The sequence below is a fragment of the Gouania willdenowi genome, chromosome 14 (genome assembly GCF_900634775.1).
Source record: "Gouania willdenowi chromosome 14, fGouWil2.1, whole genome shotgun sequence".
NCBI classification, from domain to species: Eukaryota; Metazoa; Chordata; class Actinopteri; order Blenniiformes; family Gobiesocidae; genus Gouania; species Gouania willdenowi.
The window spans coordinates 29,278,576-29,296,383 of NC_041057.1; the positions used below are offsets into that span (position 1 = coordinate 29,278,576).

At 37.2% G+C, this 17,808-nt stretch overlaps 1 protein-coding gene across 1 annotated transcript in view; it reads right to left on the minus strand.

The window, feature by feature from the left end:
* Nucleotides 1-1,906: 1,906 nt before the first annotated feature.
* Nucleotides 1,907-17,808, minus strand: part of med13a (mediator complex subunit 13a) — a 161,866-nt gene continuing 145,964 nt past the window's right edge. The window contains exons 23-30 of the mRNA XM_028466211.1: nucleotides 16,031-16,254; nucleotides 14,695-14,837; nucleotides 14,462-14,620; nucleotides 9,325-9,513; nucleotides 7,066-7,205; nucleotides 6,812-6,976; nucleotides 5,068-5,168; nucleotides 1,907-3,037 (exon numbers count right to left, since the gene is read on the minus strand). Of these exons, the coding sequence (XP_028322012.1) occupies nucleotides 2,905-3,037; nucleotides 5,068-5,168; nucleotides 6,812-6,976; nucleotides 7,066-7,205; nucleotides 9,325-9,513; nucleotides 14,462-14,620; nucleotides 14,695-14,837; nucleotides 16,031-16,254 (1,254 nt within the window). The 3' untranslated portion in view covers nucleotides 1,907-2,904. The remainder of the gene's footprint in view (nucleotides 3,038-5,067; nucleotides 5,169-6,811; nucleotides 6,977-7,065; nucleotides 7,206-9,324; nucleotides 9,514-14,461; nucleotides 14,621-14,694; nucleotides 14,838-16,030; nucleotides 16,255-17,808) is intronic.

A 17,808-nucleotide genomic window follows, 5' to 3' on the forward strand; every position in this document is an offset into this window, starting at 1 on the left:
ATTTTATTTCTGATTAAAACAATGATTTACATTTATAAGATGACTATATACTAATAATAACTTCCTGGTTAACAGTGGATATTATTCAGATAAATAAATAAATGTGTTTATCACAGATTCATAGAACAATAGACCATCATTTTACTGACTTTATGTGACCAATGATGATTTAATTTAGGGATATTTTATTAAACATTTTGAGAGAAAATTGCAGGATTTTAGAAAAAACGTAGCGTTCTTTAAATACTTTGATATGAAACCAAAAGGAAGAACTGTGATTCCTCACAAAGTGCAAGTTCTGCAACTATTGGATCCCACGGCCATTTATTCATTTACCATATCTGACTCTAAAACAAGAAAAGGCCAAAACAAACTCACAGGGAAATTGTTCAGCCAAAAAAAAAATCATGATTTTTTCATAAAGAAAACATGGCAGAATAATTTTGTGTGTGTTTTTTTTTTTTTTAAAGTATTCAGTTTCCCCGTCTGCACTCAAAAGAAAACCAAACACATAGTGATTGTCGATCCCTTTAAAATAAAGAGGCATTAATAGATGTAACAGTAGCCGACACCGTCAAACAATAGAAATACAATTTAACACATGGCTGCTTAAAGTTCACTTCCACCTCACATTTATGCTTCACTAAGAGCCAATGGGACTTTATAAATGTATCCATATATTTAAATAAGTGGCTTCAGAAAAGAGTCACACTTCAACCAATCAAGAGTGCTTTAAAGGATGTTTTTTTTGTGCTTCTTCTTTTCCTGTTGAAGTATAAAACCTGAAGTCACATATTTCCAAGTGAAGCCAATAGATGTTTTTTTTTTTTTCAGCCCACGACCCCCAAAATAAAGGATCCAGAGACCGGGGACCCCCACTGTAGCTGAAGGTGGTTGAACACAGACATGAACATTGAAGAACAGTCATGTGGAGACAGGACCATCTATAAGGGGAAATAAAGGAGAGAGATTTTTGGGGTTCATCCACAAAATCAGCAAAATGATGATCCATTGTTCTATGAATCTGTGATAACCACATTTATTTATTCATCTGAATAATATGTTATACAGGAAGTTTATTATTATTTGCTCTATAGTATATAGTCATCTTATAGATGTAAATCCTTGTTTTAATCAGAAATAAAATGGGTTAAAAGTGACCAAAAATGGTGGAAAAGGTGGTGAAATTGGATTTTAAAAAACACAGAAAATGTTAAAAAAAGTTGTAAATTAGAGTGGCCAGAAACAGCCTGTCATTGTCTGATCTGGTTAGATCTCTGAAGCTAAGCACGTAGTATGAATGTAGTGTGTGATTAATGCTGGTGGTTGGAGAGGCTGATGGCGTACTATGGCAGCCTCGCTTCTGTCAGTCTGCCACCGGGCAGCTGTGGCTGCAATAGTAGCTTACCACCACTAACTGTGGAGTGAAAGAATAATTCTGTAAAGTGTAAAGGGGATGTAATTGGAAAAGTAGGAACAATTAGTTTAACCTGGCAAATCATGAACGTGGTTAAATAAGCATGAAATATGGTGTAAAGAGGTTAAAAGTGACAATAACACGTCAACATGTGCCACATTAGGTGTAAATTGTTTTTAAGTACCGAAGATGTCTTGAAAGTGCAAAAATTTGCAGAAAAGGCATCAAAATTTGATGGAGAACTGGCAGATTTGGGAGCAATGTCGCAAAAATATGGCAAGAAAAATGTATGAAAATAGGTTAAAATATGACATGTTTGGTGTAGTTACAGAAAAAAGGGTAAAAATAAGCAAAAATGGTCTTAGTTTCTTGAAGGTATCTGGCGACTCCCTCCCAGTGTCTCGCGACCCCAAGGTTCAGAACCCGCTTCATCTCAGTGTTGGTGTCCCAGTCCCCCCGAAAACAAAAATAAAGCAAACAACACAATCACAGCATCTATATGTTGACATACTTTATTCCTAAAACAGGAGCCACACCAGCTGCTGGCATGGCATTCATATATAATATTTATATATATTGCCATTTGGTTTTTTGTGTCTAAATGTGTGGTATAAAATACTATATACAACAATGTACCTCTTTATTTGAACACAGTGAAGTTCATTGCTGTACAAGTCCTCTGTAGCTACAGCTTTGCTGTAAGTCCTCCACGCTCAAAGGCATGAAACATAATTCTCCTCTAATTCTTCTGTACATTGTGACAATACAAATATTCTGTCTCCATTACAAAAAAATAATACTCTAAAAGCAACCTACAGGTACTTTATTTCATTTTTATGAGATTTTTCCTGGTTGTTTTATTAATTAAGACAATTACATATATCTTAGACCAATTGCTTTAAAGCAAGAAGGGTGTATAAACCTTCTCAATTATATATATTTATATTTATATTTATATATATATATATAAAATAGGTTAGGAAATAAGACAAATCATACATTTAAAAACGTACAATAAATAAGATAGATGCAGGCATTTCATTTGGATTCTAATCCATCCGATAGAATAAAAAGGAATTTTATTTCCTGTTTTAAACCCAAAGATCCATTGTTGATCCATTCTTTTTTCCTTGATCAATACGTCCCTTTTCTTCCAATGACTTTACATATAAACGTACTTTCCTACACAGACTGGCCAGTGACTGGGCTGCCATGCTACACTCAACATGACAGAGTCTCACTCTTTCACGCTCATTTTGTTTTTGCATCTTCACGTTCACCCTTTCCTTTCTTCGCTTGTGCATGTCGTCCATCCACTGTCTGACACGTGGCCAGTGCTGAGGGACTGGGACTGTGCAGGATGTCATAGCAACCCCTCATTTAAACTGAAGGGTTCTGGTTCTGGTTCTCTCATGATGAACCCTGACGTGGATCTGCCGCCGTTTCCTCTCCTCAGTGAAATGGACATTAGTGTAACAGGCCGACGGCTACAACATGTTCATGATGAAGTTGTACAGCTGGTTGAGCACCACAAAGTGAATGGGGAGACACGAGCGGCGGTCTTGCGTTGCCGGGTCACATGTCAGCCAGGAGAGGGCGTTGTACTGCTCCAGCACGAATCTGATGGTGGAAAAAACACACGTGGTCAAATCTGACACATAAACACAATAATGAGCCCTCAGGTTACATCTAAGCAGTGTTTCTCAAAGTGTGGGGCGGGACACGTCATGACAGGCTTTATTTATTAATTATTTCACTTTATTATTACAGTTCTAAAATAAAATGTTATTTGTATGTTTTGAAGGAAAAAGGCCATTTTTTTTTTTTTTTTTTAGCTTTTTCAACAATGGTTTCATTTTTGTTGAGATGATGTAAATTTTTCACTGTTTAAAGCAGCAAAACTCAACTGGTGGGTCGGGGCCCAAAAGTGGGTCATGGAGCTGTACTGGGTGGGTTACGGAAAGCTGGCCAAAAAAATAAAAATTAAAAAAATGTCTGTCATGTTGGACTTGTCTTTTATTTTGAAAGAAACGTTTCTTTTGACAAGCATGCTGTGTAAAGCATGTCGCACAAACAAAATACATAGATTTATGTTTAAAAAGAGATTATATATGTTTTCAATAGCTATCTTTGAAAAAAAAACTCAATTTGGTTGGTTGAGTTGGTCGCAATTTGATGACCAAGGCAAAATGTGACGAGTTGAGACCCCCTGGTTTAAAGCAGTGTTTTTCAACTTTGGGGTCATGACATTCTTTGCACTGTTGTATTTGATCTTATACATGTGTCTTTAATGTCTTCTTAAGTAGATATTTCTGTTGTAATTCAAGATTTTATTATTATTATATTTTTACGAGTCGTAACACCACAACAAGCTGTTGTATGACTTTGTGCAATGAATGGCAATAAAAAGCTATCTATCTATCTATCTATCTATCTATCTATCTATCTATCTATCTATCTATCTATCTATCTATCTATCTATCTATCTATCTATCTATCTATCTATCTATAATGGCTGAACTTACTGATTACAATCATATTTTTTTAATCACATAATATAAATAGATAAATAAAAGGTTAAAAGTTACTAACAATAGTAATAAATGTTTTATTTATTAGAATTTATCAAGTTAAAACACCACATAATCTTAAACATCTGTATTGTATCTATGCTTTAACTTTTTCAAATATTTTTCAATTCATGTAAATTCACTGCTGCTCATTAGAATCAGCAGTGAATCCACACGAGCTCTTCTTCTCTCCTTAATGGCGTCTACAAAACAGCAAAGTGGGAACTGTCGCCCCCTGTGGCTACAGATTTTTTTCGGGTCACAGTTTTAATTTATCATTTCTCAGTAAACAAAAGAGGTTTACATCGACTTTTTTTTTTAAGTTTTACTGATTTTTAGAGCAACACAAAGCAGCACAAGTTGTGATTTTGACTGAAAAAGCTGCTAAATGATCCTAAAGGCTTCACTTCTTATAGAACTCAATGTGCTGATGACGTCACCTATGACGTCATTTTAACATGGTGGCGCACAGGCTCTAAAACGGTAAAGTAGTCCATTTTTAAAACAAATATGGTGCAAAACAATGTGTTTTGTTAGGCATGGATCTTCTAATAAGGACATTTCAAAGGTTTTAGGCCACATCTGTAAAAACAGTGGAGGATCCCTTTCACACAGTAAACAAACATGATCAAAAGCTAAATTCCAGAAAGAAAAGTCTTCAGGGTCACCAGAAAAAAGTTAAATCAAAATAAAGGTTGAGAACCACTGCTTTAAAGAGAGGAGCAGGGGGCTGTTTTTTTTATTAATATTACAATGTCATTTCTGTTTTAAAACAGGTGATTGCACATTATATGTTATTTGTATGTGTTTCGAAGACAAATAGCCATTTTTTTTTACTTTTTCACTTAAGGTTTCATTTTTCCGCTTTTGTTGAGATTTTGTTAATTTTTCACTCTTTAAAGCAGTGTTTTTCAATCAAAGGTTGGGAACCACTGCTTTAAAAAAAAGGTGCAATAAAACAAACAACATGAGAACCACTGCATTTAATTAATACTGTATGATTCACCTTAATACATAGTTTACTGTTGTGTACCATTTTTTAAAGTGAGCTCTTGTGTGCAGGTGCTTTGTGCCGTTTACCTGAGAACATCTGAGGTCTGATTGGAGTCGAGAGGGTGGGAGTGTTTGCTGTGCAGCAGCTCGTCTGATTGCACTGACGACACGTGGAGGTGTAAAGAGGCCTGAGAGCAACGAGCACAGAGACAAATCAAGTTCAGTCTTAGCTTATTAAAATCATTTCAGCTCCTCTTGTCTTTTCTGGAAGGTTTGACATGAGCAGCTGAATGCTACACTTCAGTAACAGCTGACCTCTTTACGGCGTTTCTAAGCACAGTTGTCGTTTTATGGGCTGTAGAAAACTGGACAAATATCTTGGATGGAGGCGGGACTTCCTGTTTTAACAGGCAGTTAGCACATACCCATAGTAAGCCTCTCTAATTAAAGTAAAGCAAGTGTGTCATGGTTGATAACCCATTGAAAGTAAGCAGGAGAAAACAAAACCAAAGTTGAAATAATGATCAATATAAATGAAAACAATACTGTATATACTAAAGAGATTTATAATATAGACAATCCTGAAAAGACAGAAACTGATTTCTAAGGAGTCACAGAACAAGCACATAACAAATAAAAAGCACATTCAGTGTCGGGAATCATAAGGCCAATCACTTAAAAGAAGATGCTTCCTTCAAAGGCACATGTTCAACCAATCACGTTTATCCTTTCATAGGCAACGCTAGACGTGCTCCAGCTCGTCTGTGTCCTAATAAAGTGTAAGTTCACCCCCAGGGGGAAATTAAAAAAAATGCCTTGATTATGGGCGTAGCTCGTAGAGTAGCTACACGCCCACTCACAACAGCCCCGCCCCCACAGTGCTGCACAGTTCCACATGTCAATCAATGCTCACTGAAGGCTGTGAACAGATGAGACCTCCTCTCTCCTCCCATCCTTTATAGGAGGGGCGGGGCCAAAGTCACTGATCTATTCTCAGCCAATAGCAAAATTCAATTGTAATAGCAGGCGTTCAACCCATAGAGGGCAGTCACACTGACATTTTACAACTAAAAACGCTAAATTTAAATACTTAGACTAAAATGTGAAGAGTGGGACAAGGATCAATAAACTACATTACTTGATACCTAATCATATATGAATTCAGCAGAAAAAAAAGTTGGTTTTAGGATGAACTTATACTTAAAAGAAATGAAATGGTTTCCATCTGATATGTGGAATTAGATTATTAGATTAAATGTAAGTTTTTATTTTTATTTTTACGAGATTATGGAAAATAAACAGGAAATGCAGATATCACGTTCTGAAATGGAAAAAGCAGCATTGACTGTTTTTCTTTTGAATGTTTTTAATTTAAAATCAGGCCCGACATGGAATGAAAATACCTCACATGCATGTTTTGGAGCAAACAAACATATCAAATTATCACAATGTGATTTCAGTCTAAACCTCCCAGATTCTGCAAGTCATCTGAAGCATATAAATATCACATTAAAAACAGGAGTGGACTTCTAACTCTATTCAACATGTTTGGCACGATTTCAGAAAGTTGAGTAGCCAGTACAGTAATGTAAATAGGAAAAGATGGTGAAACAGAAACAAAACTGAAATGGGTAAAACGACATGGGAATAATGCTGAAGTTAGGACATGGATTTGAGAACATTTTGAAAAGAAATATTTCTTTGTAAGATCATTCTCATCAGTGAAGAACATCAACAGCCCAGGTGTCTTATGGGTAACTCTGTAAAACGTGTAGACTGAACTGGTGCAGTGTGCACACTGTGCACGTGTAACAGAAACGTTGTGTGGTACCTTGAGGAACAGTGGACACTGGTTTTGCGCCTCTGGACAGGCCGACCAAAACCAGTCCGGTAGTGGGCCGGCTTTAGCCGTGGACACAAAGTAGCCGAGTGCCAGAGGCTGCTGGAGGAGGTTTGGAACTTCTTCATGAGACTCCATGCGGTCTGTGCTCTGGCCCTGGAACACAGAGAAAACATCAGCTCAGCTTTGTAGACATGAGTTATGTTGGCGTGCACAAGTGTGTGTGTGTGTGTGTGAGCTCTCACCTTACTGCCATCCCCTCCGTGGTGGTAATGGGAGCCTGGGGAGTGCACTGGGGAAGTGGTGGGAGAGATGATGATGTCTGGGTCTACTAACTCATTCTCCTGGTCCAGCAGGTCGAAGATCCCTATAGCATCAGACCCATCTGTAGAGAACATGAGCAGAACAACAAGCCTTGAGCATTAAATCATTGATAGAAAAGAAAAAATCAAATCAAATACAGTATATTCATAACCAGTCAGAGTCTGCACACCCTTCGTTCTTTGGTTATTCCATTTTTAAAACCAAATCAAAATAACAAATAAACGGTGCGATTATTTTGTTTTACTGAGTTAAAACAAAACAGAAATACAAAAAAATCAAAAACCAGACAAGCAGCAATTTTCTGTTAAAAAAAAATAAATCTTGTTCTGTGAGATATCTGGATATTTACGGTGAAATTAAAGCGAGAACTGAAGACTGTTTAGGATTTATTTCAGCAGTTTTCTGGTCCTGCTCCTGTTTTCATGCAGTCTGTAAATGTTCCAGCTCGTAAAAAGGTGCTCACGTTTATGTTTTGTTTTACGGTGTTACCGTCCAAATAGTATCCAAATAAACTAGTGACTACCGACTGTGAGGCTGGTGTGAGGAACAACAGACGTTAAAACTTCTTCCATTTCTCACTTTTGCAAAAACAATTACACAGCTTTTTTGAGGGCAGCAAATTTTTTTCATTAATTATAATACCGCTAGCCACTAACGGAAGCCGTCCATGCACACGGAAGTTGATCACAAGAAACGAGGAGCACCAGTAGAGTGATTACACCACCTCTGGTTCCTTTATTCACATATCGTGTGTGCTTTTCTTAACATCCTTTTTAAAAATTAAAAGTATTAATAACATTTCAATTAAGCAGTTCATCAGTAATGTGACTTATGCGTTGCTTCTTTTTTGTCCAGGAGTAAAATTTTGCCTCCGTCTGTGGGTCCACTCTGTGTGGTGAGCTTAAAACATGAAGCTCTTATCCAATATCCAAATATCACACAAACAAAACCAGATTTAATTTTAAAAAAGAAAAATGCTGCTTATCTGGTTTTTGATTTTTCTGTATTTCTGTTTATTTGTTATTTTGATTTGGTTTTAAAATGCAATAACCAAAGAACAAATGGTGCACAGATTAGTCAGGCCTCGACCAAGAAAACAACAAACGTCGAAAGATTCAGATTCTTAGAAACCGAACTGTCTTAAAAATGTTCCAACCTCTAATTGGACTGAATATTAACCAGTAAAACATGTTTTGTCATATTTAACCTACTTAATTAATCAATCAATCACCAGCCGATCATCTGGAAACAAAACAATCATACAGAAAAACACCGAATCCAACATTATCTAAAAAGTTCAATGAATGGAATTTACACAAAACTAATGTTTGATAACAAACGATTATTTATCAAATAATTACATTTTAATTAAAATAAAATTAGAAAAAAAGAAAGAATGTGTGATCCAAGCATGTTACTCAAGATTGTCTGAACCAATCACCATGAGGCTTACTCAAAGGTGGATCCCATTGTTTTTCAAAGACACACTGATGGTACAACACTGTATAGCAGACATGGGCAAGTGGCGGCCCAGGGGCCATATACGGGCCTTAGTTTACTTTTGTGTGGTCCCTAAAAAGAAACACAACAAAAAAGACAACAAAACTTGATAAAAGGGTAAGAAACATACACAAAAAGACAACAAAAGCACATAAAAGAATGACAAAAATAAACTAAATGAAAACAGAAACATACAAGACGACAAATATACACAAAATGTCAGAATAAATGTAGAGAAATTATAGATAACACTCAATTTAACTAAACAACTCCAAAAACAACAAAAGTATACAAAGATAACAGGAAAATGTATAAAACAGCAACATATTTGTACAAGAATGACTGGGAAATGTACAAAACAACAAGAAAAACACACAAACCCTGTGTTCTGTCCTGTATTAAAGCTCAGAACAGACATTATTCTTAATGCTGACATGAATGTTGATCATGTGATCCTTGGATCAGATACAATCACATGTTTGTGGCCCTGCTGTGATAAGTTAATAAACTTATCAGTAACTAAACTCTCAGCTAAAGGAGAGAGAATAAGGTGACACATTAAGTATGTGGGAACACACCTCATCACTAAACTGTGTCAATCTGACTCTAACAAATGTGACTGGGCTGCACTGAAAGAAGGAAACGGAGTGAACGTGAGGTGGATGACAGTGGATACCGACCCGTGGTGGCGTTGAGGATGTCGATGTTGGTGTCGATGTTGGTGTAATTGGAGCTGGCGACTTGGACAAAGGCGGATGTGGGGAAGACCAGGATGTGAGTGCAGGAGGTGTCCTGTGGCGTGCTCAGCTGGGATGTCTGCATGTTCAGAGTAGTGCTGCGGCCAAACACTGAGCCTGTGGACACGGAGTCTGAGGACACACACAGATAGAAGAGGAGATCACTAAGAGAAACATCAAGTAACTGTCAAAACGTCTATTTTTTACACACAAGAGTAAAGTAGTTTTATTCTACTTTGGTGACTGAACAAAAGAGAAGGCAGAACAGAAAAGAAAAGCTGAATAATTCCACCACGATGATAACACTGACACCAACAGGCCAACAATGGCCACGGTTACATGATGTTTATTAATTCGGAATTAGTTATTCCGAATTAAAGTGTTCTGCTTAGTGTTTATATGGTAATAGTTAATTAATAGTTAGCTGTTATGCTGCAAAGAAGTGGATCACGTGCATCACATGTGAACATTTTCAAATCTAAGTTAAAGCCACTCTGTTTCTCTACTGCGTATGATTGAAAGGGAGATTTTTGGTCTTGTTGTTGATGTTTGTTGATGATATTAAATGTTTTTACTGATGTTTTTAAATTTTTTGTTGCTGACTTTAATGTTCTTATTGATTTTAAGCTGATGTCTGTTGCACTTTTTGATCATGTAAAGCACATTGAATTGCCTTGTGTATGAAATGCGCTATATAAATAAATCTGCCTTGCCTAATAGTAATTCCCGAATTGAGGTTTACAAAGAAAACCGGTTTATTCGGCTTTAGCTAATTCCATTTTAGGTCTGGGAGTTGGGAAGGCTCGGATTGAACAGGGGGCGAACGTGACGTATCACGTCTATCACGTCTATCGGGAAAAACACACAACAAACCTTTTATTGTCGGCAGTAACACAGAAGACTAGGGATGTAACGATTCACTCAACTCCCGATTCGATTCTACGATACTGGGTTCACGATACGATTCTCTCATGATTTATTTTACAAAATGGGACTGTAGAAAAATGATGACTGAAAAATAGTTTTTTATTTTTTGAGGGAAAAAAACTATAAAAAACTATACTGTTTTCCTTTTATTTTTCATTGTCAAAATAATCCCTTGATAAACTATTCAAAACAATGCAATTTAACTAAAAATAAATCTTGAATGAAATAAATAAAGAAATAATACAAATGAAGAAGAAGCCTATTAATTTAAATTCTGATTCTATAGTAAACAATGCAAAACTGCATAATAGTTCGTTTTCTTTTTAAAAGTGCATCTGAAAATGTATTTTATGCCTTAACAATTGGACTTAAAAAAACAAACAGTAATTTCACTGTATTTATGTCAGATATTTGTTTGGACCAGCAGAGGGCGCTGGTAACCCAGTGGTCGGTTGGCATGCAGATATCTTGCAGTGAAGAAGAGATGCTATGCTAGCAGACAGAGCTAATAGAAAAACGTGACTTTTACAGATATTCACGTAATATTACAGAAATTTTTTCAGTGCTAAAGGGGTAAGGAATCATTTATGAACATGTTTAAAAGTAGAAGGCGGCCAGAAAGAAAGTATTAGCAGATTCCGCCCACCGCCAACACTTCTGGATAGCATTTGGACAAGAGGTTTAAAAAAAAGTACTGCGATTCAATTTTCACAGTATCGATGTGAATCGTGATACCTATTAATCGATTTTTAACTGCCTTACGAGTAATCGTTACATCCCTACAGAAGACCACACATGACAACTGTTTTCACCTTTATTTTGATTGTAGTTCTGAAGCAACAGCTCAACAATAACACTTTTTGGTCCACGGAGCAGAAGAGATATGAACTAATCACCAGTAAATAAAGCCCAGTAAAACTCCAGAAAACAACAACCAGGAAAAAATATTTTCTCCCTGGTAAATATAGTAGCTCTAACAACCGTTACAATGACAAACTGATAATATCACAGCCTGTGCAGCAGTATGGGGACGCATTTCCTCCGTCTCCGGTGTCACGGTCTGAGTTCACATTGTACTGAGTTCCTCTTAAAATCTCAGTACGTGACTGCTACGTACTGAGATGTACCCGTACTGGGTTATAATGATTTAAAAAAAATAAAGTTACATTAGGTTAACTGTTTTTTACTGCAATGTACATTATAATCATGTTTTTTTGGAAAAAAAATTAAGTATCCCAGACATGGTGCTTGGCTTGGTACCTGAGATTCCTGAGCTCCTTCTTGTCGGTGTCTGGTGATGGCGTGCCCTTCACCATGAAGAAGATTGACTTGTCTATCATTTCTTTGTGGCGTTGGAACCTCTCCTGCCTCGTATATTGAGCAGTTGTACATTTTTGTACAAGAAAATGAGCCATTCAGCACTCGTCAAATAACAATAGCTTTGAAAATTTATTTTTAATCTCAGCAACGGCAGAAGTAGAAAAAAGCTAAGCCGAAGTAGCATAAATTCATTTTCCGGTAGTGTGCATGCTCATAACCAATCTCAGACCGATGTGAACTCAGTCCGTGACACCGGGTCTTAGTATCACCCGTCCGATGAAGCCTGTTGCGTTTGCTGATCGCCAATAGTTTAAGAAGTCCATGTGTCTGTGTTAATGTCTTATGTTTTATGCGTCCGTCCATCCCCTTTTTTCATTATACAGTATCCATGTATTTTAAGGCTCTTATTAAATAGTTTTGGCTCTATTCCAGGGCGCCATGTTGGATTATGTCATCACCCAGCGCGTCATCGCCGCAAGTCATACATGCGGAATTAAATTAGCATTAGGAATTAGGTGTTTACAAGGTTAGATTAAAGAGGAATTAACTTTTATTCCACTTTAAAGAGGAATGAAAGCTCCCATGTAAACGCGGCCACTGACAGGATTCTGTGGCTGAGAAAGTGTCGCAAACAGAATTTTGTTACAAGTGGTGGAATAATCAAATGAATCTATAGAGATATACACAAAAAAAATACAGGAGATCCAATATTATTTCAGGCCATTGCTTCAAAGTGTAGAGAACTTTCCCTAAAAATTAGTGAAAATGTGCCTTTTGAAAGTACACATTGCATTTTATTTACATTTGACACCTAATTAAAAGAGAAGCCAATTAAAATACAACAAAAGGATGAAACTATTGTTCTTTAATGGGTCGACGGTTGTTTGAACCAACCACCATGAGGATTACTCAAAGGTGGATCTGATTCTACAACATTGTATAGCAGACATGGGCAACTGGTGGCCTGGGGTCCACATGCGGGACACACAAAATAATTCCAAAAACACACACAAAAAAAATCACAGGGAAATAAGGCAACAAAAATTGAAGAAAGGACATCAAAAACACACAAAAACAGCAACAGACAAAAGTACAAAAAAGGAGACAAAAATACACAAAAGAAAAACAAAAATACACTTCAAACACTCAAGACGACTACAAATACACAACAATAACTGAAAAATAAACTAAATGACAACAAAATAACTCAAAAAACACACAAGATGACCATAAAAAATACACAAAAATAAGTATCCAAATATTTATACAAAATATAAAACAAAAAACACAACTCAAAAACAACAATTAAAAAAAACAAAACAGCAACAACACAAAAACCTCATTGTTCTTTCCTGTGTTATTGCTCAGATTACTCATTATTCTAAATGCTGACACCAATGTTGATAATGTGGCCCTTGGATCAGGTGCAATCACATTTTGTGCTGTGTTAAAAGTTGCTCATCCCTGGTGCCTAGTGTGACTCATTAACTTTAGTCGAGCTTGCAAGTTTCGGTTTAGAGAAAAGTAATAAACTAAGTCTCATGATATAATATTTATAGCTGTGATTAAAATAACTAATAAAAACTTACATTACAAAATCTTTCTTTTGTTTAAAATGAATGTGGCTGAATGTAGATCAAACTTCAAATGTAAATATGTCAGTATTTGTTTCCATCTCAAACTGGGGGAACATGTGAGAGCAGTGTCAACCAGAGCACAGAGAATCTGTTCCACCTTAAAGGGGCAGTATTATGAAAAACTCACTTTACAATGGTTTTACTACAGTGATATACATTCCTTTAGCCTCATTCAGAGGGACAACATTTAAAAGGGTCTGTTTCCTTCCTCCCATGTTATTCCACATTTTGTAAAAAGTCAGCTCCAAACAGGCAAGTCGGAATAGTGTGAGTGTTTGAAACAGCTGGCAGTTGAGAGTTTTATTTTTAGCATCCGTTATACTGCCTCGTATCTCTTTTATGGGATGATCTGACGTGTTTGTGACCAATGTGACGCAGCGGTCGGACAAATCAATGCACTGAAATCACCTAAAATGAACTATTTCTGTAGTCAGAAGAGATGAGGAGGACAAGAAAGTGAATGTTAATGATATACTCTCCTGCTGCTGTGATAAACGCACACGCCTACTCTTGCATATACCTCTAAACATGATGGTTGCCGCAAATGGCCGCCGCAGTGTATTGATGTGTGTTCTTTCAGCTGCAACTACCAAGTTAAATTCCTTGAATTGTTCTGAACTGTACCTGGTGAATAAAATCCTTTCTGATACTGATTATGATGAAGGCCCAAAAAACAGCCTGTTTTTAGAAGCGTCATGAAAGTGATTTTTCAGAGGACTAAACCTCTAGAAAACAGGCGAGTTTGATAAAATAAACCTCAAATACTTTGTTGTTGTGTTCCTAGAACATTTGGAAAAGGCTGAAAAACAGCATAATACTGGAATAAAAAAAATGTATGGAGAGAAGAGAGGAGACATGTTCTGAGCACAGCATAGCTCTACACAACCCTGCCATGAAGCATTGACAATCCCACCTCTCACTTCCCAAAATAAACCCATTGATCTGTCTCTCCATCACACTGCATGGAGATCAATGGGCATCTGAGAGCTGCTGCTTTATGAGTGAGGAGTACACTCTCTACCCTGCTGCCATCAATCTAATCTGGACAAGGTGTGGAGTTCTATTGTGATAGACTGCGTCCATCCATCACGCCACATAGGCTAGCAGACAAACACACAGCTCCATGTCACTGATATCATTCTACATGCACCAATGTCAGTCTGATGAACAGCACACTGTCCGCACACTAAAATTACCTGGCATGATGATGAAAGATCCCTGCGGCTCCATGGCAACCAAGCACACGCTGAGGATGCTGGGAGTGTCGGAGGCGGAGATGCCACACATTCGACACATTTCCTTCAGGCGGCGGCTGAGGGACTGGAGGTTTCTTCTGCTCAACAGAATGCTCCAGTCTGGGACGAGGAGAGAGGAGATGCACAGGTTAGTCATTCATGCCTTTGTTGTTGTTTGAAGTGGGAAAATCTACCTTTTAACTCTCCGTGTCCTATCCTCCCCAGTCGACCAATCACCACTCTCCAGGGCACTGATGTCATTTGCACTAGACCTAAGCACCAATCCCACAACTTCTGCAAGCCAAGCCGCCGTACTGAGCCCTTTTTCCTCCGTGCCCTTCAGACAAAACACACGTCAACACAAACACACAACTCTACAAACTGTGCAATCAGAGAACCTTAAAACAGCTTGATCCCACACTAATAAAGGGGAACACTTTTAGGTGGATTCCTTTTAAACTATATTGAATTTGGACAAAGTCTCACGTGACAAATCGACTTAAATAACCTGTTTGGATCAAACCAAGACACCCTGAATGTCTATAAAAGCCAATTACCCTGTTTTACAAATTCATAGATTTTTTTCCCCTGCAGGACAGCAGGGCAAAAAAAAAATGTGAGATGATGTTAATTCAAAACTTAATGACTATAATTAGAAATCTAACAGAGAGCCTGTTTTTAGTGTATTATACTGCCAGCGGTTTTTAAGAAACTATGAGGAAAATCACTGTGTCGATGAGTCAAAGTATTCAAAGCTAGCGTGGGAATGGAGCAAGCAGGTAAATGCAGCTAATTTTAACATTCTTTAAAAATGGTTTGCATTATATTTCACTATGTATTTTTTATATATGGGGAACATTTTCATTAGGAGCACATTTAGGATGTTGGAAATCATATAATTTAATGGTGACTTAATTTTGAGCAGCATAGCAGCAGTGCCTAATTCTTCCTAATGCTTGTTTAACATGGGATTGAATGACGGAGGTCACTCCACTCCGTTACCTTTTTGTGGTAACGGAGTGGAGAAAACAACATGAAAGTTAATTACAGCCATCACACACTGAGATACACCTCAATGGTTCCTGTTCTAAAACTTATAATTCACTGCCTTTTTAAAAATTGACATTAAAAAGTTGTGGAGTTTCCATGGATACGGTTGATTATAATGGAGTGGAAAGGAAAATGAAAACTGCTGAAAATCGTTAATCAAACCTGCAGTTAAAAAAACTGCCGGGTAAAATTTTTCCTGAAAACAATATATTAAAAAGTACTTAAAATTTTGCCCATATATTAAAAAATTCCCTTTTCCACCCTCTAGGTGTTGTAGGTTTCTCTTCCTTAAGGGACAACAGAAACCACTGTTTGGTCTTTTTTTATTTCTGTGGTTGTTGTAAAGATTCTAGATTTAAATAAATAATCTAATTTGTAAAATAAATGTGTGCCTTATTTCATTCAAAACAAATGAGCAGAAAACTATTTGTAAAAATCTTCAGGGAATAGTAAAACTATGTAAGTTTCTTGTAGTTGTACCTGTTGGGGATGTCGATGTTGATGATGCACGTCTCCAGGAGTTCTCCATACAGGTCAGTGCACGTTGCAAGCAGCCATCGCTGGTCATGGGACAAACAGTATGCTACAAAAAGCACGTTGTATTTCTGCGAGGCTTCGCCAAAAGTCTCGCCGAGTTCTGTCTGCTTGTCTTTGACTGGTGCAAGGATGAAGGGAGGGGTGTAGAGCCGCAAACACTCTGGTCTCTGCAAGCGGAGAAGATCAAATAATCACTTAGACTGGTATCCTTGTAATGTACATTTACGATTGACTGCTGGATTTGTACCGGCACAGATATCTGAAGCAGAATGAAAGCAAAATGTTATTATGCATCAAAAAAAAAAAAAAAAAAAGTGCAAAAAATTCATCCAAATTGAGTCCTGGTTTTCTCCACCAAGGAGGAAATTGGTTTTTTTCTTTCTTCTGGCATCTGTTTGTTTGTTTGTTTGTTTGAATGTTAGCTGGATTACATCAAAAGTACTGGATTTTGACAACATTTTATCCAAAGATAACCCTTACACCATAGAAGATTCCAATACATTTTAGAGGAAATCTGGATCTATATAAATATAAATATATCAATAAAAATCCCTTTCTCCCATTATTGGAAAGTCTTTAAAAATTCATATCTCTTTTTGTAATTGACTGAACTTTATGAAATTTGACTCAGTTAAGCTGGGTTAGTTTTTCAATCACCTCATAGAGTTTCATCCAGCCCCTTTGCCTTGACTACTTAAATACTATACACCAGTATAAAAATAGAGGTAAACAATTTGAAAAGAAAAAGTGTAGGTAGGTTTAACATCTCCTGCTTCACAGTCAGTGCAGTCGTGTATGGCCGGGCACAACATAACAAAACTCCACAAAAAACATTCATATTACTGATTAACATTTCCTTCGTAGGGAGAGCTTACTTGCCTTGAAAGCGCACACACACTCACAGGCTTGTGAAGCTTCAAACTAAAATGAATAACAAATCCGAAAACCCACGGTTCACAAGGCGTACGACGTGCGATCGACCAAATTCGGTGTTAATCAATGCTGACGCGATCGTAAGCTATGATCAGATCTAACATCTGGTCTGAGTTCGTGTACACAAACCTGTGTGAGCAGATTTTGCTGCGTCTAAAATTGAAGTAAAATTGCGCTAGCCAGCCCGATGAGCCGTCTGAATGTAAAGAATTATATTATTGATCAAAAAGCTGGAATTTACGATTTCAGGCTGTGGATGAGTAACATTTCATTTTAACCATCATTTGCCGAGCCCGAGTTTGCTTCAATTCCGAAACGCTGTTCAGTGCTTCAGTTATTCTCTTTCCCAGGGCATTTAAATGAGCTCCTAAAATTCCAGTTTTCACACAACCAAAAAGTACATCTTTGTTTTTCTTCACCTCAGCTGTGAGGATGCTGATTTTCAGCTCGGAAAAGTGTATTTCCTTGCAAATGTTTGTTTGCCCTCAGAGGGCGGGGCCTCCGAACCAGGAATATTTGAGGGCGTAACATGTTAATGATGACTGAATTCAGCCGCGGCATTTATCAATACCCAATCATTAGTGCGCTGGGATTGGTCACATACAAATGTTTTATGGTCCTGTCGTACGACACAATGTGAACTCAGATTTGCACCCGTTTTCATGCAAGGTTGATAAATGAGGGCCATTGAGTGCTCTTGTTTAATAGGCCTTGTTATCAGGAAACCATTATGAAGATCTCAACGAGCTAGCCAAGCAGAAAATGGTTAGAAAACATTCAGAGTAGCT